The following is a 27701-nucleotide window of genomic DNA, read 5'->3' as shown; positions in this document are numbered from 1 at the left end:
CACCTGGCAACCGCAGCAGAAGGGATAGACACCACCGCTGCGAGATTTCAAGACTCTTCTGGACGACACGTGGCGAGCAGCCCACTTCCTCCTCCTTCGAGTTTCGCGCGCCACACGGGACGAAGCTCTTCCGCTCCCCGCATCCGATCCCGTTCCCCAACTCCCCGTCTTTGATCTCGGCCCGTATCCAGCGCTCCAGCGCTCCAGAACGATCCATGGCGGCTTCCACCCTCGGACTGGAGAGCCTCCTCTCGCCCTTGAACCTCTCCTCTTTCACCACTTCCCCACCGATCGCGGCGGCACCAAAGACATCGCTAGCTCTCCGGCCTTCTCCGCTTCCTCGGAAGCCGCTCTCTTCCCCGATTTCATGGCGGAGGGCGTCGCCGCAGTTCTCCGTGAGGAGTTCTTCCACCCCCTCCACCGCCGAAGGACTCGAGGTTTTGGTCGCATCTCGTTGTTCCCTCCACAAAGTTCTCTTCTTTGTTTCTTCTGTTCTCTGATTTCTATTCTTTTTTTCTTTTCCCCTTTGCAGATCAAATCGGTCCCCACCAAGCCAGTCGAAGGGCAGAAGACCGGGACCAGCGGCCTGAGAAAGAAGGTTTTTATTTAGAGTGTTTTTTTTACCTGTTTCCTTTTAAATTTTCTGGCGATCTTTTAGTGTATCTGAATGGAATCTGGCTTTTGCTTTTTAGGTTAAGGTTTTTCAGCAGGAGAACTATCTGGCAAACTGGATTCAGGTAATGGTGACTGCTTATGTTCTATGGGCAATTGCGTCAAATGGTGATGGGAAATTGATGATTTTTGTAAGTGGCACAGGCGCTATTTAATTCTCTTCCGCCGGAGGACTACAAAGGAGGCTTGCTGGTGTTGGGAGGTGATGGTCGCTACTTTAATCGAGAGGCTGCTCAGGTATTTTGCTGTTTTTTTGAAATGCTGGGTAACTGGGGAAAGCTGTCGATGTTTATTCTTTCATCTGTACCTAGACGCCTTTTTTTTTTTTTGATTCCTCTTGTTTGTTCCTGATTGGACTTTTCTTGTAATTCAATATAAATGCAGATCATCATCAAGATCGCTGCAGGGAATGGTGTTGGAAAAATTCTAGTTGGCAAGTGAGTGATTAAGATCTGAATTCAGATTCTGAATTGGTTTGTCCTGACAATATATAATTAAATGGAGAAACTGGTGAAAAGCAAGTGTCGGTGGAGCTCAATCTCACTTTGGGTTTGGAAAGTTTAATTCATTTTCCTTTTTAGGTCACAACCACCATTTGAGTGGACGGCCTCATGGCAATCATATTCCGCATCATCTTTTTGATTTCTTTTTTTATTTATTTATTTTCATGTAGACAACTGGGAGATAAAGAATATAACTCTTGTCACATAATGATCGTTCAAATGCTGTCAATCTTCCATATAGATATCATTTATGAAGGGCTACTTTACATCACAAGCTCTTGGTTATGGGGTGGTGATCTCCTTAGCATTATTTTGATCAATATTTACTACTGCTTGGGTAGAATTTCAGAAGTGTTTTCACCTAATACAGTCCGTTAGTTTAGACCACTACATGGTTGCCAGGTCAAGTTGTGGCTTGTAACGGACCTGGAAATCCCGTCTTCCTCATTTGTTGATTTTAGTGCCTTGTATCTGGAGAGAGAGAAATTGAACTGCTGACTTTCTTGTTAAGATTTCCCTCGGAGTTTCAAGGATGTGCTGCTTCTTCAAATTAATCGTACTAGTTCCCTACCCTCTGAACTTAGTGCCATTATCAAGGAAGATGGAAGGCACAAAGTTACATAGTGATCAAACAATTGTACTGCTATTTCTATAGTAAATGAAAACTTGCCTTTTACCTCCTAATGGGTACAAGTTGTAAAGAAAATTCTACAATGTGACTTGCTTCTAGGAGTCATCATGGTATGGAAAATGAGTTGTCTAGAAATGAAATTATCTTTACATGAAGTGCTTCAAGAATTCCATAATATCAACAATTCCAATGACTCCAATATTGGAATATTTTGGTTCCATTAAGACTTCCATGAGAAATTCTCGCCCTGTTAATCTCGATTGAGGTGATGTATGGAGATCATATTTCAATCATTTTACATGTACATAGTCATCACTCTTGGTACATTACAATTGTTAATATTGGTCTTAATAGAATTTCTTCTAAGGGAAAATGCTGCATTATTAAGCTTGATGTTTCTCATGTTTGTAGGGAAAGGACATGTTATATTCAGTCATATATCAGAAAGACTAACTGATATTTTCTCAAAACTATGGTTGATATCTTCAAGTTGCATTTGGGTGTATTATGTTTATAACGACATGTATCTACTATTATATAATTTTTTCTTCTACTTATAAAAATAAAGGAAAACTGTGTCTTGGATTATGTTTTATTCCTGTCATGTTTTATGTTGTTCTTCATTCAAGGAATTAATGCTCTAAAATAGTGTAAAATCAATGTGGAGATGTATATGCAACAATGCCATGTTAGCCTTAAGAATCACGGCAGACCAACAAATGGGCCCATGTCCTGGCCCAATTTCATCTAAATACATGGAGGACCTACACGTCTATCATTACTCCCTCTTTTTGGGCAGATGTAAGAACTACCACTCTAAAAGCTAAAAATAGCAGCAGTCAGTTTAAAATACCCTGGTATTTTTCATTCCCCCCTTTTATTTTCTGTTGCCAACTACAGTATTACTATAATTGTAAATGCCATTTCAAGTTTGTAATTTTTGAATTTCTCCATGAATGGTTGTTTTTTCCAACAGAGTTACGCAATTCCAAACCTGAGTTTACATTTTCAAAACTGGAATCTGATTTCAGGGTGTTGTACTGGCAGGGATGGCCTTATGTCGACTCCAGCTGTTTCTGCTGTGATTCGTAAACAAAAGGTATGTATGCATCTGTATTTTATATATTCTGCATTACGGATTGTGTCGTAGACACTCTGTTTTGTTGCCTCTGTTAAACTGTATTTATTGACAGGCCAATGGTGGTTTCGTGATGAGTGCAAGCCATAATCCTGGTGGACCAGAATATGATTGGGGCATTAAGGTGAAGTTTGTTACCACTGTGCACTATTGTTTTCTTTTTATTTTGTTACGAGAGAGGATCTGGTGGTCTCTGATTTAAATTTACAAAAAGGGTGCCGCTATAAACTGGATTGCCACTCTGTTCCCATATCTGTTTGTTTTTGATTGACAACAATCTTGATTGAATTAGCATACTGTTGAACTCTTCCCAGAACAACTTGCTCCATCAACATGGAAATTAAAATTCTCTGAATAATCAACCAAGTAAAACAGCTATTCTTTAAAGCAAAAATTCTCTCTCTATCTCTTGCACTTACTCACTCCTTCCCTCCCTCCCCCACCTCTCCCAAGTCACTCTCTCACTCACTCACTCATTCTCTCCCAAGAATTATTTTTTAAATCTTAATAGTCATTTGCAATGCCTCTAGCTTAAAGTTGACTGATATGTGTGTCTTCTGCTTTCTCTTTCAATATATGCCATTCAGTCACTCTTTCTAATGCCATTTATCCTCAGTTTAATTACAGCAGCGGTCAACCTGCACCCGAATCAATTAGTGACAAAATATATGGGAACACTCTTTCTGTACGCATCTAAATCCTCTTTTCATTTTTTATATTAAGATTGATATATCTTGTATGATGCTATGCTCCTTGTTGCATTGTTACTGTAATTGAATCCCAATAACTGAACTGCAATTCATGATGTATGACAATTTTTTTATTGCTGATTCAAACATTGCATGGTTTGTGTTATCTAGTATCGACTTGAATGGAGATAGGAACCAGTCTTAATAGAGTAAGAAAGAGTTCAACATACATAAAATATAGTGCTGCTACAACATTACAAGAGTACTATGGCCCATCATGGACATCTAACGTAAGAATAATTTGTATATTCACTAGCCCTAGCACCTTTCACCAGTTCATAGCAGATCATGTGACAGATTTCTCAAGGAAATAGGAATAATGTGCAGTATTGATTCCTGAAAGGACCAGCAAGGCCAAAGGTTGGAGGAAACGTATGGTGAGAAGGCACATTTGATTAGCCAATGGTGTCTGATGGTGTAGAAATTAATATCTGCATGGTTGATATGCTTATAGAACATTGGGTTTTGGCTTTTTGTATAAAACAATCATTATTGAGATACAGGAAGTCGGTACAAAGGCTTTTTAAGAATAAGGGTCACAAAATTGGTACCAAGAGCCATAACAGTATGTTGCTAGGTCAATGGAGTATTGTGATATGGTACGGTTACTACGATATGCATCCTGTACTAAGACAGGCTTCCAACACTTTTTTTTACTCCTAGCCATGGTACTGTCTGAATTGGGCTGATACTAGACGGTATGGAGCACTTTTGATTGGTTTGGACCGGTATGGACCTGTTCGGTTTATATACTAAACTGAACCTCGGTACAATAGCTGTATGGTACGGTCGGTGTGATGCATTCTGATACGGTTTGTATGGTAGACCTTGCTTGAGACAATATCGAGAGTATTGGCTATGTCGTGATTTCTTCAACATTTTAGTAGAATATCAAATCTTGATTCTCAGATTTCAGAAAAAAAAGAATCTCCAAAGAAGATGCAGTAATCAGAAATAGATTAATAATCAGTCACAACTCCAGTCTAGTCCACATCTAAGCTTGAAGTTGCAGTGAAAATAAAGACAGCATGAAGAGAGCTCAAGTGATGGTTAAAGTTTCACTAGATACTAAGAATTTGTCATCGAATAAGACAGATCATGATCTATTAAAGTTTTGCTAAATAAGATGCTAATTTACTTAATATGGTTAATGATCTATCACATTACCACTTATAATGTTGACAATAAAAATTTCATTAGACATTACATGAATAAATATAGAATTATTGTCAAAGCTCTTTCACTTACTTCATTTTTAAGAGTCTTCCCTTCTTTCATTCCATTCCCCCTTGCGCTCTGTTCCTTGCTAAATGGAATACAGATTGTACACTGCTTTGGCTATGTACTTTATTGATTGTGACACTAAATGATCTTGTATGCCGAGTTGGGCCAGCCTGTGATGTTCTTAACCTGATCTGCATTTTGGATATGGTGAAGTTAAGGTTTCGGTGGGCTAGGTTGGGCTCAAGTCTGACCCAAGTTGAAGTTTGGCCAGGTTCAGGCAACCTTTTCTCAGCCCAATGGTTAGATCTGGTGTTAGATACTTATATGTTACAAATTCAAATATTACCAAGTACGGATTGGACTTTCGCATTTGCAATTTAAGCTATTTCCAGGCTGAAACCAAGGATGAGTTGCTTATATTAGACCTTAAGTCCAAGTTCAGTTGGAGCTATGGATTTTGGTACTAACAGCCCAAGCTTGGGTATGTGAGGCCTAGTCTGAGCTGTTGCTTGAGGCATTACTATGTGGAACGAGCCCAAGCCAGTTGTAAAATGACATTGGCACTTCAACATGTGTCCTTAAGCATGTAGTTCAGAAGTTGCAACAGACCTTTTGTACTTGCTTTTTAAACTTTGCCAAACGAAGGAGAAGTCTAAAATATTGGCTCAAAATATCAACTCATCATCATTGATGATGGTTGTTGTTGCTGGTGGTCCAAACCGAGAACGATTGACACAGCGGTGTGAACGGGGTTCCGTCTGAGTTGTCTTGGTTGGTGTTGGTTACGCTCCACCTTCCACTGGGAAACCTGCGAGCAAGCCTCGCACCACCACTGGGGTAGCGGGGGCCCTCCGACGATCAAGTCAGAGGAGATTGGAGGAGGAGGAGAGATGATAATAGCAAGCAAGAGAGTGCTCTGGAAGATATTGCTTACCCCTCCTTCTCCCCCCAGCCACATATATACCTGGCTGGGGGGTCTCTCAGGGGGGTTTGTCATCGTGGGGCGCGATGGAGTGGCCACTGACATGGCCGTTACAGGGCGTCGTGGAGCAGCGCTGGGTACGGCCATGACAGGGCGTAGTGGAGTTCCGCTTTGTACGGCTGATACAGGAGATCGTGGAACAGCATCGGATACAGCCGTTGCAGGGAGTAGTGGAGCAGGAGGCCTCGGCGTGCCTCTGGGAAGCAGCCTGTCGTTATCAAGAGATCTCCGACTCGGGGTCGGAGTGCTGGATCAGGGGGCAGCCGACTCGGGGTCGGGCTGCGGTGCTGAGGATATCCGACTTGGGGTCGGATTGCTAGATTAAGGGGCAGCCGACTCGGGGTCGGGCTGCGAAGCCGAAGATGTCCGACTCGGGGCCGGACTGCTGGATCGAAGGGCAGCCGACTCGAGGTCGGGCTGTGGAGCCGAAGATGTCCGACTCGGGGTCGGATTGCTGGATCAAAGGACAGCCGTAGTCTTCATGGGCGCGCGTGCCGGTCACGTGGAGCATGGCGGCTTAGTTCCCCCGTAACAGTAGCCCCCCACTTCCGAGCCTGGAACCAGAAGGGGAACGGGTGAAGGGAGTGATGCTTCGAGATTGCCGCCATCCCTCGGAGAGGCGCGTGCGCTTCGAGCTCCCCGCCTTCTTTATGGCGTATGGCGGTTGTTGCTGACCTGGCAGTCTGAGGATTTCGGCGGACATCCTTCCTTAATGGTGTCGATTCGCCTTTGGGGCGCGAGCGACCCTTCGGCGGCCAGGCGTCCTCTGGCGTCATCGAGGCATCACCCGCCTTTCCGCCTATTTAACCGGGGGCCCTCCCCCGTCCGTCTTCCTCTTTACAGACATTTTCGAGTTTCTCCTTTGCGCTGCCGTTGTTGCCGTCGGACTGTTCGCTTGCTTCTCCTTTGACGCTCTCGGAGCCGTTCTTCCTTCTCTTCCGGTGAGTTACCCCATTCTTCTACTTAGGGCTCTCCATACTTTCTCCTTTTGTACTAGTGTACCCCAGTCGTCCCGGTCTTTCCCCCCTTCTTGTCCCCGTCCTGACCGTAGGTTTATTGGCCATTAGGAATGGGCGAAGTGAGAGCAGACCACATTAAGTCGGAGCTGGTCGCCGAAGACTTAGACAAACTCGTGGCTCGGTACCACCTTCCCGAGGCCTGCAACGTTACGCTCCCGGGGCCTGAGGAGAGGATGTCCCATCCTCCTCCAGGGAAGATCGCCATCAATGAGGGCATTCTCCAGGCCGGGTTCCGCTTTCCCCCTTCGGACTTAGTCGTGCAGGTACTCCGGGGTTTAAGAGTTGCGCCGACGCAACTGGTGCCGAACTCGTGGCGTGCCCTGACGGTCTTCCAGGTTCTCTGCCGCATGCACGAGATTCCCGCCACTCTGAATGTTTTTTGGGAATTCTACAGCCTGAGTGGCCACCCCCAGGACAAAGGGTGGTGGTGCTTTGCGGCGCGGCGAGGGTGCGGCCTCGTCAAAGAGGCTCCTTCCTCCATTCACGGCTGGAAGGAGCGTTTCTTCTTCATCGATGTAGATCCCTCTTGGAAAATCAGGGCGACCTGGGAGACGCCGATGAAGTCCCCGATCGGCCTATCGAGACTGTCGAGGGAGGAATCCGATGGCTTGGCCGCCTTGAAGGGGTTGGTTGCCGAGGGCCAGCTCCCCCCGGTGGCCCGCCTTATTTCCGAGGATACCTTGGTGAATGTCGGTCTGAGCTCGGTCCCCACCGACCGTGAGCCCGCTACCATTTCTTTTTTGACTCTTTTCTCCTCTTTCGTCTCGTTCTTTCCTTCGGTTTCTCAGCCCTCGACCATCTCGTTCTTGTTGCAGAGATTGACGACGTCATGCGGTCGGACAAGGGACCGGCTGTTGGTAGGTCGTCCCTACTGGAAGCGGTCCGGAGGAGGAAACGAGCTCCTCCGAGCGGGGCCCCGCCGGCGAAGAAGTCCCGCAAGGAGGTGCCTCCGACGCCGACCGACGAGTCCGGGCCCACCGATCAGGGAGACGCCGTGGGCACGGACCGGCAGCTGACGCTGTATCAGCCCTCCGGTGGTGAGACTGCCGCTATTCCGGAGGTATCATCCGAGCCCGCTCAAGACGGACGGGTCGGACGTGATCGGTCCCCGGCCCGGCCTTCGACTCAGCCGGCTCCTGATGATTCAAGGAGGGACGCGCCGAGGCCCCGGCCGAGCGGGGCCCTATCAATTCCTGGAGTGACCCCCGCCCCGAGCACAATCAGCAGGACTCTTCCCCAGGCGATGGATAAGGGTAAGGCTGCAGAACCACCATCCGGCTCCGGGAAGAAATCGGGGTTGGCCTTCACTACCGATGGCGCCCGAAACCTCATCGAAACAGTGCTGCTGGAGAAGGACCGTCGGCGGGTCCGGGAGTTGGGGGTCTCTGACGTCGGGGCTGCCAGCTGCGTCTGTCTCATGTCGGTGAGTGTTCTTCTGGCCGCTTTTCACCATTTATTAGCTCTGTTGTTCTCCGCCTGACGCCCTCACTTTTCCTATCTCTTAGCTCGCCCAGTACATGATCCGTCTAGAGGAGTGCTACAAGGAACAGGCGGGGCTTCTGGTGAAGGCCGAGGACCGACTGAAAGCAGTGGAAGAGGGAGGCCAGGCTGTGGCGGGCAGGACGACCGGGGACCTCGAGGCGAGGCTCCGGGAGGCCGAAGAGCGGGCACTCGGCTTCGCCGCCCTCGAGAAGCAACTGTTGGAAGCTCGGGAGCAACTCAAAGTCGCCTCGGGCCTCGAAAGCAGGGTTAAGAAGGCGGAGGAACGAGCTGAAAAGCAGTCCCGGAAGGTCGCGGACTATCGAGAGAGGTGGGAGAAGGCTCAGCGGTCTGCTGACAGCGCCCGCAACCGAACCCGGTCTCTTGAAGCCAAACTGGGCGAATTGGAGTCAGCCTTGGAGAGGTCCCGCGCGAACGACCAAGAGCTCCGTTCGCGCCTGGAGGAAGCTGAAGCCGCTCGCACTGCTGCCGAGGCGAAGCATAAGGAGGCTCAGGCTAATCTGCTGAGGGTCTCCTCCGAGGCTGAAGACCGGATTGTGGCGAAGGTCTTGGAGGCTAAGGCTCAGATTACGGAGCGAGCAGAGGCGGCGCTGGCCGAGAAGAGTGCGGAGATCGGGCGCCAGGCGGTACAGGCTTATCGTCAGTCCGCCGAGTTCACCCGTGATATGTCGGAGGCGGTACGGGCCTATCGTCAGTCTGACGAGTTCATCCGTGACGCGTCGGACGCGGGGTCCGAATCCTTCATCTTAGGCTTCGAGGAGGGCCTGGCAAGGGTGTCGGCTAAGTACCCCGAAGTTGACCTGAGCGGGATTTCCCTTCTCGACTCCTCTCCGGCGCCATCGCCTGCTGATTCTCCTACCGCCTCCCTACCCCCTGCGGATGAGCCCGACGCTCCCGACCCGGGGGTTCCTCCAAGCTGACCTCTTGTACCTTTCGTTGTCCTCTTTTTTTGTATGTCGGCGTTTTGCCAAATTGTATGGGCCTTGGCCCTGAAACAATGAAAATTAATACAAGTCGAATGTTTCTTCATCTCGCTTTCGTCCTCCTCTTTTTTTTCTTTTTAACTCTTGGCAGCGTCTTGCCGACTCCTGACTCTCGAAGTTCTTCCGGCCCTAAGCCAGGCATCCGAGGGTTAGGCCTCAGGAAATTCTTCCGGCACTAAGCCAGGCGTCCGAGGGTTAGGCCTTAGGAAATTCTTCCGGCGCTAAGCCAGGCATCCGAGGGTTAGGCCTCAGGAAATTCTTCCGGCACTAAGCCAGGCATCCGAGGGTTAGGCCTCAGGAAATTCTTCCGGCGCTAAGCCAGGCATCCGAGGGTTAGGCCTCAGGAAATTCTTCCGGCGCTAAGCCAGGCATCCGAGGGTTAGGCCTCAGGAAATTCTTCCGGCGCTAAGCCAGGCATCCGAGGGTTAGGCCTCAGGAAATTCCGCTCGTCGGTCGGCCAAGGCTGGCGCAAGCCGAGGCGACCGGTCGGGGCTTCAGGCTAGTCTGGTCCCGGGATGGTCATCGGGTTAGCCTGGCATCCGAGGGCCGAGCCTCGGGAGATTCCGCTCGTTGGTCGGCCAAGGCTGGCGCAAGCCAAGGCGACCGGTCGGGGTTTCAGGCTAGTCTGCTCCCGCGATGATCATCGGGTTAGCCTGGCATCCGAGGGCCGAGCCTCGGGAGATTCCGCTCGTTGGTCGGCCAAGGCTGGCGCAAGCCAAGGCGACCGGTCGGGGCTTCAGGCTAGTCTGGTCCCGGGATGGTCATCGGGTTAGCCTGGCATCCGAGGGCCGTGCCTCGGGAGATTCCGCTCGTTGGTCGGCCAAGGCTGGCGCAAGCCAAGGCGACCGGTCGGGGCTTCAGGCTAGTCTGCTCCCGGGATGATCATCGGGTTAGCCTGGCATCCGAGGGCCGAGCCTCGGGAGATTCCGCTCGTTGGTCGGCCAAGGCTGGCGCAAGCCAAGGCGACCGGTCGGGGCTTCAGGCTAGTCTGCTCCCGGGATGATCATCGGGTTAGCCTGGCATCCGAGGGCCGAGCCTCGTGAGATTCCGCTCGTTGGTCGGCCAAGGCTGGCGCAAGCCGAGGCGACCGGTCGGGGCTTCAGGCTAGTCTGCTCCCGGGATGATCATCGGGTTAGCCTGGCATCCGAGGGCCGTGCCTCGGAAAATTCCGCTCGTTGGCCATGCGCCTGTCGCTTGCAGCCCGACGGGGTTTCTCCGTGGCCAGCTGCGATCGTGTTTCTCCTCTTCTCCAAGCGTTGCCTGGGGAACACCAGAAGGGCATTAAACGCTAATTGATGCGTTACCTGGGAAATCAGATCGCCAGTTGCTGCTTGCGAGGAGTGTCAGTTAAGCGGCCGCGATGCGCGCGTTCTTCGAGGCGGATGCGGCCTGGGCGCGAGCGGAGATATGTGGACCTAGGGGTACGTGCCACCCGGAGTGTCCTGCACAAAGAATGCGATTAAGGAGAATGACGCTTAAGAAATCACGGGAAGATACGCCTCGAGAGCCAGAACGGCTCCGGATTCAATGCGTCCGCATTTATGGGAGCCACCCGCATCGGAACGACCGGGGGGCTGCAGTTTGGCTATAAATACAGGTGCAGGTGCGATGGAGTTTGCCAAGCCGGAGCTGTTCAAGTTGCCATGGATCGTGGACCTTCTCTCTGGCGCATGGCTGAGAGACTCCTGCCGAAGGAACGGGAGGCGCGCCCCTCGCGACTTCAGCCAACTAGCCGTTTCATCTGGGATCAGCAAGGAGGGTCTCTCCGGCGGAACTCCGCTCTAGGCGTTTCATCCGGGATCACATCTCCCCTTCTTGAAGTTCAGCCTCCCGATTGAGCTCTGCACCAGACGCTCGATCCGGGACCGCGCCTCCATATGCTCTTCTCCCTCGTATTCCTTCTCTCCTCTGACACTGGGGAGGATCGGAATATCCTTTGGAGGCGGCGTTCCCCTGGGGGCAGCGGGAGCTTCGTCTGCGGCGGTTCCTCATCCTCTTCGTGGGGCGTGGATGGCGCCTCCGGTTGGAGGCAGTGTGGACTTCTCCTTCGTCCACTTCTTCTTCATCCGCGCCGGCTCTTCGTCTCTTTCGTGAGACGCCGATGGCGCCTCCGGTTGGAAGCACCCACTTCCGACGGGATTGCAACCGCTTCAGACGGAGGTTTCGGGATCCCAGATCTTCAGCTCCTCGGAGTCTCCACCTCTTCTTTACTTTCTTTACACCCTAATTCCCCTCTGGGAATTCCTTGTAATCACACGAGCACGCCGTTGTAACCAGAAATTATTGAAATGCAAAGTGTTATACATTTTTGAACTGTCTTTCTGGCATCGTCGTTCTACTGGTAATACATCCGCAGGTTAGCGGAATTCCAGCTCCTTAGAATTTCTCGACCATCTAGGGCCTCCAACTGGTAGGAGCCAGGTCGGTTTACCCAGCGAACCTTATATGGGCCTTCCCAATTTGGCGCTAGCTTCCCACCTTCCGCAGGTCGAGATGCTTTAGCTCGCCTTAGCACCAGATCTCCGATTCTGAAAAGCTTCGGTCGGACCTTGGAGTTGTAATATCGGGCCACCCTCCGCTGATACATCGCCATCCGAACCTGCGCCATTTCCCTCGCTTCTTCCAAGAGATCCAGGTTCCCTCGGAGTTGTTCCGAATTGGCCTCGGGTCGGTGCGCGGCCACCCGAGGTGAGGGGAGTCCGAGCTCCACGGGGACAACGGCTTCCGTGCCATAGGTTAGGCTGAAAGGCGTCTCCCCGGTAGGGGTCCGATGCGTGGTCCGATACGCCTAAAGGACATTCTCGAGTTCTTCGACCCAAGCTTGCCCCGTCTGACCGATTCGCGCTTTGATTCCTTGGAGGATTGTCCGATTTGTGACCTCGGCCTCGCCGTTGGTTTGGGGATGCGACACAGATGTGAACCGATGCTCGATCCCGAACTCCTCGCAGAAGTCACGGAAATGCTTGTTGTCGAACTGTCGCCTATTATCCGAGATGAGGACCCGAGGTACCCCAAATCGGACAATGATGTTCTTCTTCACGAACTTCCGGACTTGCACCTCCGTGATAGTGGCCAGCGGCTCTGCCTCCACCCACTTGGTGAAGTAGTCGATTGCAACAATCAAAAATTTCCGCTGAGCTGAAGCAACGGGGAATGGTCCAAGGATATCCATTCCCCACTGGGCGAAGGGCCAGGGTGCCGTGATTGGTGCCAAGGGGACAGAAGGGACTCTCTGGACGTTGGCGTGGCGCTGGCAGGCGTCGCATTTCCGCACATGATCCTTTGAGTCCTCCAACAAGGTAGGCCAATAATAGCCTTGCCTCATGATCTTATGCGCCAAGGACCTAGCCCCCAGGTGCGATCCGCAGATGCCTTCGTGGACTTCGCTGAGGGCGTAGGCCGCTTTCGAGGGGCGGAGGCACCTTAAGAGGGGGGCGGTGAACGAGGTCCGATACAGCCTCCCTTCATAGAGTACGTAGTGGGCGGACTTCATGACGAGTCGCCGAGCTTGATTTTCGTCCTCTGGGAGGATCCCTTCGGCGAGGTAGGCAACGAGCGGGTCCATCCAAGATGGCTCCGGATCAATCGCCATCACCGCTCCGGCCTCGCCGATGCTCGGGGCATCCAGGGTCTCCAGGTAGATCGCCCTTGACAAGTTGTGCGCGTCTGCGCCCACCAAGCGGGACAGCCTGTCGGCCCTGGCATTTTCGCTTCTTGGGACCTGCTGAATGTCAACACTGCCGAGGTCGGGAATGAGTGCTTGCACCTTCCAGACATAGCTCTGCATGGTCGGGCTCCGAGCCTCGAACTCCCCTCGGACCTGCCCGACCACCAGCTGGGAGTCGGTGAAGACCTTCAGACGCCGGATGCCGAGCTCCTTGGTGAGTTTGAGTCCTGTGACTAGGGCCTCGTATTCCGCCTCGTTGTTGGTCACTGGAAATCCGAACCTCAAGGCATACTCGGCTATCACTCCATCGGGACTGGTAAGGACCAGCCCGGCCCCTCCACCTTCGGGGTTCGACGACCCATCAATGTGAAGCGTCCAGATTGGGAGGTCGAGGCTGGGTGTTTCCGGCGGCCTAGGTTCCGCCTCCTGCACAGTGCACTCAGCGAGGAAGTCCGCGAGCACCTGGGCCTTGATGGCGGGTCGGGGCTGGTAGCGGATGTCGAACTCACCAAGTTCTACTGCCCACTTCACCAGCCGTCCCGCATTCTCAGGATTGCTGAGGATCTGCCGCAGTGGTTGATCGGTCAAGAGGGTGACAGGATGAGCCTGGAAATAGGGGCGAAGCCTCCTGGCCGCGGTGAGCAGCGCGAAGGCGATCTTTTCCGCCTTCGTATACCGCGTCTCGGCACCCCGTAGGACCCGGCTGATGTAGTACACAGGCTTCTGGAGCTTTGCCTCTTCCCGAACCAGTACTGCGCTGACTGCGGTTGGGGAGACCGCCAGATAGAGGTAGAGCATCTCCCCCTCTTGCGGCTTGGACAGCAGGGGAGGAGACGCCAAGTACTCCTTGAGTTGGTCGAATGCCACTTGACATTCGGCCGTCCAAAGGAAGTCTTTCGGGCGCTTCAACACCTTGAAGAACGGTTGGCAGCGTTCGGCCGATTTTGCCACAAATCGTCCGAGCGCGGCGACCCTTCCAGCGAGCTCCTGAACCTCCTTCGCTTTGGTCGGAGGGGACATATCTTGGATGGCCTTGATTTTGTCCGGGTTGGCCTCGATCCCCCGCTGGTTGACAATAAAACCGAGGAACCTCCCGGCCGAAGCACCAAAGGCGCACTTCGCTGGGTTCAGCTTCACGCGAAACTTCCGCAAGGTGGCGAAAGTCTCCTCCAGATCCGCAATGTGCTGGTCTGCATGGCGACTCTTCACCAGCATATCGTCCACGTACACCTTCATGTTCCGGCCAATCTGCTCCTTGAAGATTTTATTGACGAGGCGCTGGTAAGTGGCGCCAGCATTCTTCAGACCAAAGGGCATTACCTTGTAACAGTACAGCCCCCGGTCTGTTATAAAGGCAGTTTTCTCCTCGTCCTGTGGAGCCATCATTATTTGGTTGTAGCCGGAGAAGGCGTCCATGAAAGACAGCAGCTGATATCCGGAAGTCGCGTCGACCAGTTGGTCTATCCGTGGAAGCGGAAAGCTATCCTTGGGGCACGCCTTGTTCAGGTCGGTGTAGTCGACGCACATCCTCCACTTCCCGCTCGCCTTCCGGACAAGTACGACGTTTGCCAGCCACTCGGGGTAGCTCACCTCCCTTATGAAGCCTGCATCCAAGAGTTTGTCTACCTCCTGGTCGACCACCCGGATCCGATCCGGGGCACAGTGTCTCTTCTTCTGCTTTACTGGTCGGTGGGTCGGGTCGACGTTGAGGGCGTGAGAAATGACCTCCGGGTCGATCCCGGGTACATCGGCCGCCGACCAGGCAAATACATCAGCATTGGCTCGGAGGAATTCCACTAACCTGAGCCGAGCTTCCGAGTCGAGGTTGGCACCGATCCGGACCGTACGGTCCGGGCGACCCTCTTCAAGGGGAACTTCGATCACACCCTCGGCCGGCTCCCCGTGCCGCAAAGCCACCTCGTCTCTGGCGTCAAGGGACTCGACGCTTAGGGCCTCCACGGGCTTCTTCCCTTTGAGAGTTGCTAGGAAACATTGCCGTGCGGTCGGTTGGTCACCTCGGACCTCTCCAATCCCGGCCGCCGTGGGGAACCGCATTAGCAAATGGTATGTAGAGACTACCGCGCGAAGGGCGTTCAGTCCGGGTCGTCCGAGGATAGCGTTGTAGGCCGAGGGAACACGGACGACCAAGAACCCGAGCCGCACCATGGCTTCTGCGGGTGCAACGCCCGCAGTCACAGGCAGCTCAATGACACCTTCGGCCGAGATAGCGTCTCCAGTGAATCCTATGAGGGGGGTGGATGTTTTGTGCAACACTTGTCGGGACAAGCTCATCTTTTGGAAGGCCTCGTAAAACAAAATATCAGCTGAGCTTCCACTATCCACAAGAACACGCCTTACATCATAGTTCGCCATAGTGAGGGAGATCACCATGGCATCATCATGGGGGGTCTGAACCCCCTTTACATCCTCATCACAAAAGGTGATTACATTTCCGACCCGCTGCCTCTTCGCGACGGCCACCCCTGATGCTTCCACCGAGCCCCCTGCGTTTCTCACGGGCCGAGAGCAGCCCCCAGTGATGGTGTGGATTACGCCCGCGACGGGTCGATTCTGCTCCCGAGGCTCCTGAGGGGCCGGGTCGGCCGGACGCCGGTCTGCGGGGGGACGTCGGTCGTTTACATATCGACCGAGACGCCCTCGGCGGATGAGAGCCTCGATCTCGTCCCGAAGCTGGAAGCAGTCTTCGGTGTCGTGGCCGTGGTCTCGGTGGTACTCACAGTACGCCCGAGAGGGCCTCCTCCCAGGGATTTTCTTCATCTGCCTCGGGACCGGGAGGTTCTCCCGCCCCTTGACCTCCATAAGGATCTGGGCCCGGGGGGCCAGGAGTGGGGTGTACCGGTTGAAGCGTCGGTGCGGAGAACGAGGGCGTGGGGCGCCGTGGTTCCTCGCCGGTGACGGGCTTCTGCGCCGATGTTGAGGCGTCGGGCTCCTCCTCTGGGGTGCCTCTTTTCGCCTTTTCTTCCCGAGCTTTAGAGGGGCCTCGGCGGCCTCCTTGTTCCGGTGGGCGGCTGCCTCCTCGGCGTCTGCATACTGGTTCGCCCGAGACAACAGCTCCTGGAAGCTCCGCGGCAGGCGTTTGTCCAGGGAGAAGGTGAGTCTGCCCTTCCGGAAGCCACGCTTCAGGGCTGAGAGAGCCACCTCCTGGCTCAGGTTCCGGACCTCCAATGTAGCCTTGTTGAAGCGGGTAAGGTAATCCCGCAGGCTTTCTCCCTCGTTTTGCCGGACATCAAAGAGGGAGTCGGAAATCAATCGCCGCCGGCTACTGACGGCGAAATGGCTGATGAAGAGGCGAGTGAACTGGTCAAAGGACTGGATAGAGTCAGCCTCCAGGCCGGCGAACCACGCCCTGGCTGGGCCACGGAGGGTCGCCGGGAAGGCCTTGCAGAGGAGGGGATCTGATGCTCCATGGAGGAGCATAAGAGTCCTGAAACTCTCCACGTGATCCCGCGGGTCCGCCGCCCCGTCATAGGGCTCGATCGCCGGCATTTTGAATCCCGGCGGATTTGGGGTCCGCAGGATCCTCGAGGCAAGCGCCGGTTGGGAGGAGATCTCCAAGTCGGCGAAGAGATCTTTGGAGTGGCCCTTCAGGACCTGGAGTTGTCTGTGGAGATCGTCCACCCGCCGGTCCAGGGAGCGCGACCGGTGGGTGGGAGACAAGGAGCGGCGCGAGGGGGACCGACTGGAGTGCGGGCCCCTCGAGGACTGGGGGGTCGGAGAACGCGCCCGGGTCCGCCTCTCGTACCCCGCACAGCTTCGATGAGAAGGTCCTGGCAGAATGGACCGTGCTCGAGAACCTTCCTCGCGCCGGCGCTCCTCCCCATGGGAGAGGAAGGAGCGCGGGTTGAGGAAGACAGGTGAGCGCTCGGGGGGCAGCGGCTCCTGGGCCCGCTGTGGCGCTCGAGACATCACACCCTGCAGGTTCTGCACTACCTCCGCGAGGGTGCGAACCTGCTGGGCTAACTGGTCGAACTGAGCAGCTTCGACCATCTGAATGGGGGGTGGAATGGTGGAGTGTTGCTGAGAATGTGTTGGAGACGCAGCGGCCTCCCGGCCGGAGGCGCGAGAGGCCCCGCGACCGGAGGCATTGGAAGCTCCACGACCACCTCGCCGTGCCATTACGATCGCTCTGAGATCAGGCCCTCCTTCTAGCGCCAACTGTTGCTGGTGGTCCAAACCGAGAACGATTGACACAGCGGTGTGAACGGAGTTCCGTCTGAGTTGTCTTGGTTGGTGTTGGTTACGCTCCACCTTCCACTGGGAAACCTGCGAGCAAGCCTCGCACCACCACTGGGGTAGCGGGGGCCCTCCGACGATCAAGTCAGAGGAGATTGGAGGAGGAGGAGAGATGATAATAGCAAGCAAGAGAGTGCTCTGGAAGATATTGCTTACCCCCCCTTCTCCCCCCAGCCGCATATATACCTGGCTGGGGGGTCTCTCAGGGGGGTTTGTCATCGTGGGGCGCGATGGAGTGGCCACTGACATGGCCGTTACAGGGCGTCGTGGAGCAGCGCTGGGTACGGCCATGACAGGGCGTAGTGGAGTTCCGCTTTGTACGGCTGATACAGGAGATCGTGGAACAGCATCGGATACAGCCGTTGCAGGGAGTAGTGGAGCAGGAGGCCTCGGCGTGCCTCTGGGAAGCAGCCTGTCGTTATCAAGAGATCTCCGACTCGGGGTCGGAGTGCTGGATCAGGGGGCAGCCGACTCGGGGTCGGGCTGCGGTGCTGAGGATATCCGACTTGGGGTCGGATTGCTAGATTAAGGGGCAGCCGACTCGGGGTCGGGCTGCGAAGCCGAAGATGTCCGACTCGGGGCCGGACTGCTGGATCGAAGGGCAGCCGACTCGAGGTCGGGCTGTGGAGCCGAAGATGTCCGACTCGGGGTCGGATTGCTGGATCAAAGGACAGCCGTAGTCTTCATGGGCGCGCGTGCCGGTCACGTGGAGCATGGCGGCTTAGTTCCCCCGTAACAGTTGTGATAGTGTCTTATCTCACAATATATTAGCAGGTATATTTAATTATGCATTGGTAGGATTTCTGTCATTGAGTGAATATTATCTCTGACTGTGGGAATGGAACAAGTCCAACATGAACTTCTATATGATTTTTTAAGTAAGTCAAGACTATCAGGTTAATGGGCTTGTGTACAGATTTAAGACCGCTGATAATTCAGTATAAAAAAACTACCCACAGTGTCAATCAATATGAAAATCATTTCCAGCCAACAGAATAATGATTTTGTTGGCTGCACATGTTTCAACCCTTTTTGGCTATAGACAAAAAGAGAATGTGGAAAAGTCTTTTTCTCTAATATTTTGATGGATGTAATTTATAATTGTGCAAGTACAGGCTCACGTATGGATGCACAAGAAAAGGATGAAGCTCCAGCATGAATCTCCAGTTCATCATATTTGGCTGGCCAATGCCAGGTTCATTGTATTGTAGTATCACATTAAAGGGTTGCACACGGACATTGCCCTTTTGGAGAAAAATTCCTGCTACACGTATTGTAACACAAATGTTTGGCACCTCCCTCCTCCCCCCTCCCTCTTTCGAGGCATGTATCTTGAGCGAACAGATGACCTGCTGGCGCAGATGCTGCTGCAGCTGTTACACTCTCTTAGTTCATACAGGCCTAGTTTATCCTTTTTAATTTATCTCTTCAAATGCTTTAAACTTAGCATTTTTCAGTACTTATTGTAAGATTGGTTGCTAATGCACATGCCTTTAATTTGTAATTTTTGTTTTAAATTATAGTACGCAGTCACATAGTACACAATCTGTTTGATAACTGACCCCCAAAAGTTGGAAAAAAGGATGGATGGTTATGTTTTTGACCTTAAGCATCATATTAACTAATTTGTAAAAAAAAATTGTCAATCTTTTTGTATTTGAAATCTGTTAACTTTGTAACTGCAGATTTCTGAAATAAAAATAGCAGATATTCAAGATATTGACCTCTCCTGTCTAGGAGTTACAAACTCTGGTGGCTTCAGTGTAGAGGTGATAGATCCTGTTTCTGATTACTTGGAGTTAATGGAGGTAAAAATTCAAGAAGCAAATTACTCTGTAATATTCAACATGTTTCCTTTCAACCTATGTAATTTTTTAAATTCTTTTTTTATTTATTTTGCAGTATGTGTTTGATTTTCAACTTCTCAAAGGTCTTCTTTCGCGACCTGATTTCAGGTATATGCTGTCTATATTAAACTTTATAGAGCCAAAGTTTCAATAATATGATGAAGAATATTTTGTCTTGTGTTATAGTTCACCTCGATTATCTTAGTGGTATGCTTGCTACAAGCAAACACAGCACTAAATGTTACTTTTATGACTCAAGACTATGATTGATAGACTTGTACTAGTCTACCATGTCTGTAGTGAAGCATGCATGGCAAAGAAAGTTACGTGCATGACTCAAGGAGATGACTGATGGACTGTACATGGTATCCCATTTTTATCACATCCTCTGCTACTGCTCTTTCTTTGAACTTTGGAACTTCTCTTGCCACCACTTTCTGATGTCCATCATGGTTATGCCATAGTTAGTTGTAGCCATGTTAATTTAATATTTATTGCTTAATTTAATTGTTAATATGATCTAAAGGAGAGAAGTTTGTGTTTTAACATGGTGTTGCTTCCTTGTTTTTGTTACATGCTATGAAGGTGTTTGACATATTTGGGAAGAAGTGCAGTATTCTATCTCATATCAATTAATATTCATTCGTCATGTCAATTGTAATGATCTTGATATCGTATGATTGCTATATAAAGTGTCCTTTATTTCTTTGACTGTAAGCTTGCTTGACTTTGATGAGATATCCCTTGAGTGCTTGGTGGAAAGGACATATTTGTGCCCATTTCTTGGAATGCTCATGAAGAAAGACATTTTTATGCCAATCAAGTTCCTCATGCATCTGGCCTCAGAAATGTTTCTTGTTTCTTTTTTTTTTTGGTATCAAGGCTCTTTCCTCGAGCTTTTCACATGTTGGCTATTGTAAAAGCTTGGTTCATCTTAAGGAAGACTTCCATAAATGGTCTTGAAGTAGGTTAAATTGATATGCCTTCATCTGCTCTTGCTTGTAGGTGTCACTAAGAAGACTCCATGTCTCTATCTACTTTGAGCTTTGCTCAACCTGCCTAATATCCATAGCAGATGCTCTGCTTCAACAACTCCATAATCATTATGTTCATCAAAACTTTTTAGGAGTTTCTGTTCCAATCCATTTGCCTTGTGTACTCTCTTGATCTCCTTTGTGCATCAGTATCACTACTTATCATATGGCATTTAATGGCTCTCTTTTTACCGGCTGTCTGTTTCATTATACCTTTTGGATTCACATGGTAGCTAGATCTTATTCATCTGTTTCTCAACATGGATTTGTTACTCCCATATTCAATATTAAGTGCCTCCATGTCTAGCATATCCCTTCTTTCTTTAGAAATTAGATTTCTCATACTCGTATATATGAAAGTAGAATTGGTTGAAAGATGCTGCAATCTTTTTCATTTGAAAGATGTTTTTGAAATTTGAACTTTGATCTTTGGCACTATCATCTAAGTTATATTGCTGGCCCTCATCATAGAATACTTGTTCTAGGTAGTTGTTTGTGTGATGCCTATCAAATACTGACCTGCCCCATCTCATTTAGTGTATTTAGGTCTTTACCCATTATTGAACTCCTCCATTCTTGCCTTGTATGAGTTACTTCTTTTTATTTGCTTAACATTGATTTTCTTGATCCACTCGGATCTACTTGATGTATTGTCTAGCTAATATTTGTTGCATCTATGATGATTTAATATGGATTAAGCCATTAAGGTCATTCACATTGATAGTGTCACTGATTTTTCAAGATCATTCTCTTATGGCATCCTTCCTAACCATATCATGTGGATGAGCAGAACTTTGGTTGATGAGACAAACAACATTATTCCTAAGATTGACCAGATGCATGATGTAAGACAATCTCAAATTTGAGTCCCAAATAAAAAGAAGGAAAATCAGATTTCAGATTTTGTGTTTTTCCAACCTTAAAAAAACTATTAGCAAGTTGACTCCAAATTTCAGGATGAATATTGTTAGTTTTCCACGGAAAACGTAGTTGATTGTTTAAGTAATTTTAATGCAATATTCCAGGTTTATATTTGATGCCATGCATGCGGTGACTGGTGCATATGCAAAACCTATTTTTGTGGATCGACTTGGAGCTAGTCCGGTTTGATATGCATTTCCTTTGGAAATATCAGCTATATTAGTTACTGCTGGTTACATTCTTTTCTCTAAATTTTAGCCATGTCCTGCAGGATTGCATTTCAAATGGAGTGCCTTTAGAAGATTTTGGGCATGGACATCCAGACCCTAATCTTACGTAGGGGAAAAAAAGGAAAAATCCTGTCTTGAAGTTTGTTTATTCCTATTGTATTCTGATATGCTGCTCTCACCTGGCGCAGGTATGCTAAAGATCTGGTTAACATTATGTATGCTGTGAATGCACCTGATCTAGGAGCTGCAAGTGATGGTATGTGTAAGATGAGTAAAACAGAAATAATTGCAAATATGTCTGATGTACATATTTATGTAGGTTCTTTCTCTTTTTCTTCATTCTCTTGTGGTATCATATTCCATTGGTAAATATGTGATAGTAGGAGGGATAGTTTGATACATTGCTAATGTTTGTGTTATTTTCTTGATACTCACCATGTTTTAAAATAATGGCTGTTATAACATTGTAACTATAGTGGATTCAGAGGATACTTATACTGACACTCACGCACCATACACAAATATATGTTATCTGCCTGTTATTCCATTACAACAGCTGTTGTATGATAGAAATAACAATAATTATTTACTTGTTGGAGTTATAATGGTCCCAGCAGAGCAACTTTGTAAGTTGCTTCTACTGACCAATCACAAATTTGGCCCCATGTATTGCACCAGATAGTTTTACAAGCACGGGGTATTTTGACATTTGGCCCATACCATCAGTACGCTAAAAAGTCGAGCAGTTTTGGAGAGAAAAGGTGCATTTGATGGCATGGGAGAACGAGAGTAAGAAGAGGAGAGTGAGGACAGTTTCATTTTGTATGGTTCTGGGTGATACGATGCGGATTGAAGTTGTACCAAATCTAGAAGCAGCTCCAGGGAAGGTAAGCCCCTCACCTCTTCCTTTCTTTTTACATCTTTGCCATCTAGATGTTTGAAAGTCACCGAATTCGAGAAAGACTGCAAAACTTTCTCCATTCGGTATGACTTTGGATATATTTGGGCTAGACATCAACTTACAATGCCCTATAATTTTTGTCCTATATAACTATTCTACTTTTTGGATAAGACAATTATGAAAAATAAAAAAATTGAAAAGAAGTAGCATGCTTGTAGCATAGATTTGTGCATGCTATGATGATACGACTTAGTTGCATTTAGGGTTGAAAATGGATCGGATATTGATATATCCAAATCTGTATCCATATTCTTCAGTGAATATTGATATGGATACGGATGTTAAAATTAATATCTATATTTGTTTTAAACAGATATGTATACAAATCCGATATTAAGCATATCCATATTTGTTATAAACAGATACGGATATGAATCGAATATTAAACATATTCACTTTTTTTTATCCGAATACGGATATAAATCAGATACCTTTTCAGATATTAATCAAATTTGAGCAAAATTCAATGATGAAACTAGCAATAAAGACATGATCATAAAGAAAAGATTCAATCAAAAAAATGTAATTTGAACAAGCATTTATCAATAATAAAAAGTATCAATTTCATAAAGGATATATCATGCCTTCAAGGCGTCTCATGGCTGTCTCCAGTTGCAATCGTCGGGTGGAAATTAGGAAATGGATGGAATCTTCGAAACCCTAGTTGCTTGAAGACGATGAAGAGGAAAAAGAGACAAAATAGACAAACGAGAGGTTTGAACCTTTCAGGCGTGCGGGGTGATCGAAGGATTTTAATTTGGGTTCCTTTTAGTTTAGGTTTGATTAATTAGTTAATTGGTTTTCTGATTTAACTTAACTTCTTTTTTTCACTTACTTTTGTTATACAGATATCCAGATTCGGATCCGAATTCGGAAAAGCCAGGTGTATCGGCATCCGTATCTGTATCCGAAAGATTTTTGAACCAACTATCCGGATTTGATTGGATCAAAAAAATAGTATCCGAATCCGACCCAAGTTGGATACGAAAATGGATAGTGTCGGATATAATCCGACCCGCTTTCAGCCCTAGTTGCATAATTGTTCAATGTATTGCGCTTTTCGGCATCGGGCTAATCCTAACCCTAATAGCAAGTATAGAGCAACACACACAATAACATGGTTCTAACACATGGGTCAACACCATAAACCGAGTGCTGATACGGTAGTCTATTGGCACTGTACCAGACCAGTCTCTAACCAGTGGAGGTATTGTGGTACCGGTAATTTAATACTCAAATTCAACCAACTGAAGTTTGTGAAGGTGTATTTATTGATAGCCAAGGTTTGCCGAAATGTGTTGAATCGGCCAATTCCAGTCGAGGACTGGCACGGTTCCAATAACCCCTCCCCCTCCCCCGCCATCTGGTAAGTTCCTCCCACCCTGTTTCTCCCTCCCTCTCTGGGTCGGGCTAAGGTTAGGGTTTCCCTTGCCCTCCCTCTTGCTCCCTCCCTTCCTCTCTATTCCTCTCTCTTTTTCTTCCTCTCTCTCTCTCTCCCTCTCCAGCTCTCTCTTTGTCGATATGCCTGGAATGGCATAGTACAGATCTGTACTGTTGCAAACCGGTCATCGAGCAGTACCCTCCTGGTATCGGTTCAGCGAACCTTGTTTGATACTATTGGATAATGTATGCTGAAGATAAATAATGGCTAATGCAAGTAGCAGGGATTTTGAATTATTTATTTAGCACAACTAGACCATTTATAGGAATTCGCTGGATGGTTGAACAGAATTCTTTCGAAGAAGAGAGCACAGAGGTCTGAGAACTAGATATATGTAGTTGTTTTAGTTGAATGTTGCACCTAGACATATTGGTCATGGTTGATATAAAATCAATTTCAGGATGAAAAAGATGAGAACAAGGAAAAATAAAATGAAACTAAAAAATGATTATAACATAAAAATAATGAATCGTCAAAGCAAAAAATAGATGGGGCAAACAAAAAACAGTGCAACGAGTTTTTGAAGCTGGGGTTGTTGATACATGTATGGACGCGCATGCTTGTATATTCACATATCTGGGTATCTCATGGCCTTCAGAGTTCTGACACACCAACCATGAAAAGAGTTACGTACCTGCCTTTGAGAACCCCTTCATATGGGAGGACTTCTAGGTAGGGAAAGGACACGTCAAAACTCCCCCAAGGTGACTGGCTATGTTTTGATGATATATTTGATTTTTATTATTCCAATCTGAATAACTCAGCTGTAACAAGTCAGTGTCTTGTGCAGTGCAATCCTTCATCTTTATTACATTGCTGCCTTATGTATCCATCCCTCAAAAGGGTTTTAAATGACTTCACCGCAACAATCCTTTTCAGGAGGCACTTCTAATGAGACCTATAGTTGTGTTGCTAAAGTATATGGCTGTAACAAGTTATTTATCTTTTTCTTTTTTTCCTTCATTAACACTGTCATCTACTAGACTTGCTGCTTTTTGGTTTTAATGTTATGCTCATTCTAGAACCACTTTTAACTTTTTGGTCATAATTAGTAGCTTTCCATTATATTATGAGTAAGGTTCGATCATATTAAACTAGGTGCAATATTAATAATAAATAATTTATAATGTCATATTCAGGTGATGGTGATAGAAACATGATTCTTGGAAGAGGCTTTTTCATTACGCCATCAGATTCTGTTGCAATTATCGCAGCTAATGCACAGGCAGCCATTCCCTACTTTAAAAATGGCCCGAAGGTAAAAGGCATGCATTTATTATTGTTCTTTTTGTTGTTATTTGGGAAAGTAGTGAAATACCTCTATCAAGTATTTCTACTTCCAGTTACTAATTACAAAGTGTCTTTCAGGGTCTTGCCAGGTCTATGCCAACTAGTGGTGCTCTTGATCGTGTTGCGGCAAAACTGAATCTTCCATTCTTTGAGGTTTTAAAGTTTCCGGACTCGTTGTTTTTGTCAGTTCCATTTGATTTTTAGAATTAGGTTGCTTTTTGGCCCGTCAAAATTTCTTCTGAGTTGAAATTTTCTGCATGCAGGTTCCTACTGGATGGAAATTCTTTGGGAACTTAATGGATGCAGGGAAGATTTCTATCTGTGGGGAAGAAAGTTTTGGAACAGGATCCGATCACATTCGTGAGAAGGATGGCATATGGTAAGTGTTGCGTCAGAAGAATTTCGGTGGTGTTTGAATATTTCTCAATTTTTTAAACACAACAAAAGTCACTGTGGACAGTATAACTAATGTGAAGATCAAGATTCTGGATTTAAGCGGGAAAAAAATTGATGGAGGACCTTGCTGAATTTTGTAAAATTTCCTAAGTTTTAAGTTTGTCATGCTTACATCAATGCCTTCTGCCTTAGATTGCTTGCCTCGTTATATTGACGCGTTTGTGTGCTTCATTTACTTTACCTATGTTTGCTGAGTCATTTGCAAAAGTTTACTCTCTAATATTGATTATGGAAGGTAATTTTGACTCTGATGCTTACATCTCAGTTGATGCAACTCTACTTTGCAGGGCTGTCTTGGCTTGGCTTTCGATCATTGCTTACCAAAACAAGGACAAGAAGGTCGGGGAGAAGTTGATCTCAGTTGCAGATGTTGCTAAGGAGCACTGGGCAACCTACGGCAGGAACTTCTTTTCCAGATATGATTACGAGGTATTGTTAGTTGTGGCATTCAAAACACATAACAAAGTCAGTGTTTCAACTGTCTTTTTCCTTAGCTGCAAACCACTGCTTGTGCCTGTTGCTATATCAATTGCAGTCCAATTTTCGTACAATGATCTGATATTAATGCTGCTGTTATTCAGGAATGTGAATCTAATGGCGCCAATCAAATGATGGAGTACCTGAGGGACCTGATTTCTAAAGCTCAATTTGGAGAAAAATATGGTAAGTCTTCGTATAAAATTAAATTGACTTCATTTAGCTTATTTGCATTTTAACGGAAGGTACTCATGCTTCTGGTGCAGGAAACTATACCCTTCAATTTGCTGATGACTTTAGCTATACTGATCCAGTGAGTTACTCCGCACAAGGCTTCATCTTTGCTGACTGCATATTAAGTTTCATCACTTTTAGGCTCATTAATTGAAAAAACAAAAATTAAAATTAAAAAATATTTACATGTTTCTGTAGATTCAAATTGTTTAACCTTCAATTAACAATACATCAGGTAGATGGCAGCGTAGCATTGAAGCAAGGCCTCCGCTTTGTATTTACAGATGGATCAAGGATTATATATCGTTTATCGGTAGACATTGTTTCAAAACATTCTAACTTCACGTTTCTCATTTGTTTCTGAATCAAAATGAATTAGTTGTTCAGGTTATGTAATGCAATTTATCCCGTGTTGCCAGGGCACTGGATCAGCAGGTGCAACTATACGCATTTATATTGAACAATTTGAGCCTGATGTCTCCAAGCATGAGATGGATGCACAGATAGCATTGAACCCCTTGATAGGTTTGTAGTTTAATTCTGCTATTTTAGTTAATTGCATTTTTTTAGTTATTTCACTATATTATGCAACAAAGGACTTACCGACTGTTGATGGTGTCTTAGATTTGGCATTATCAATTTCAAAGCTAAAGGAGTTCACTGGCAGGGAGAAGCCCACAGTTATTACATAAGTCACCAGAAAAATTCGGGATTATGCCAAGTTTTTATGTATATGATGGAGAGTCCATTTTCCCCCAAAAAATATCATTTTATAGGATCAATGCACGATGCAGGACTCATTGGCTTGCACATCACTTCGTTATTTATATGTTACCATCAATCAGGTGCCTTTTTGGGGGGTAGGCTTGTTGCAGAGGAAGCAGTGCCCATGTAAATATAAGAGAAGGTGCATATTTTTCATATTCTATTTGAAAATCACTTATATCCAATCATTCTCGTCCTGTGTGTCCTAATACAATCAGAGAAAATTGAAAGGAATGCGAAATGCCTATCTTTTTGTACCCAGGCTGCCTGCAATCAGGGCTTTCTTGGTGTTTGGTTTGCTCTAAAGTGCAAATTCATATGCAACTCCAGCTTTGCAAGCAACAAATGCTGCAATTCAATGTTTATATCAGTTGAGGGCATTAATTGGATACACTACAGAATTACCTGAATTGCTGTGACTGGGTTTAGGGCAAGTCCAGCTAGGTGACTTCTCTGAGTGTACTAAGTGTTGAAGTGCTTTCCCCTGCAGTTTCACCATAGTTATTGCGTTGGTTGTCATGAAATAATGGTTGATGTTTCATGTTTCTGATGTGCTAAATTACCAGAATATCAGTGATGTATAAGATTTGTATTCACATATGTTTTGCGTGGCTCTCAAGGGTATGTCCTCATAACAATGTGATCTTTAGTTACATTCTTAACTGACCGTTGTGAAAATTTGCTTCAGCTAATGCATCAAGTAATCATACACCACTTTAAGTA

At 47.8% G+C, this 27701-nt stretch overlaps 1 protein-coding gene across 2 annotated transcripts; it reads left to right on the top strand.

Annotated features, from left to right (window-relative positions):
* Positions 1–27701, top strand: PGM (phosphoglucomutase). Of its 2 annotated transcripts, XR_015988010.2 has the most exons (23): positions 1–437; positions 533–598; positions 693–737; positions 817–909; positions 1057–1109; positions 2854–2905; positions 3000–3068; positions 3561–3629; positions 19008–19130; positions 19225–19277; positions 21229–21307; positions 21396–21460; positions 21543–21610; positions 24896–25014; positions 25125–25199; positions 25310–25425; positions 25790–25931; positions 26084–26165; positions 26246–26292; positions 26449–26526; positions 26633–26738; positions 26838–27120; positions 27241–27701. XR_015988010.2 is itself a non-coding variant. In XM_088723603.2 (22 exons), exons 1-22 carry the CDS (start codon positions 216–218, stop codon positions 26903–26905), a joined length of 1890 nt encoding a protein of 629 aa, XP_088579729.2. In that variant the 5' UTR covers positions 1–215; the 3' UTR covers positions 26906–27235. The 2 variants fall into 2 exon arrangements, 1 of the variants encoding a protein (XP_088579729.2); XM_088723603.2 differs by lacking the exon at positions 27241–27701 and having other exon boundaries at positions 26838–27235.

The sequence above is a fragment of the Phoenix dactylifera genome, chromosome 6 (assembly GCF_051530095.1).
Source record: "Phoenix dactylifera cultivar Ajwa chromosome 6, Ajwa_hap1_PhDact_Kaust_v1.1, whole genome shotgun sequence".
NCBI lineage: Eukaryota > Viridiplantae > Streptophyta > Magnoliopsida > Arecales > Arecaceae > Phoenix > Phoenix dactylifera.
This window is presented reverse-complemented; position numbering and strand designations above follow the sequence as displayed.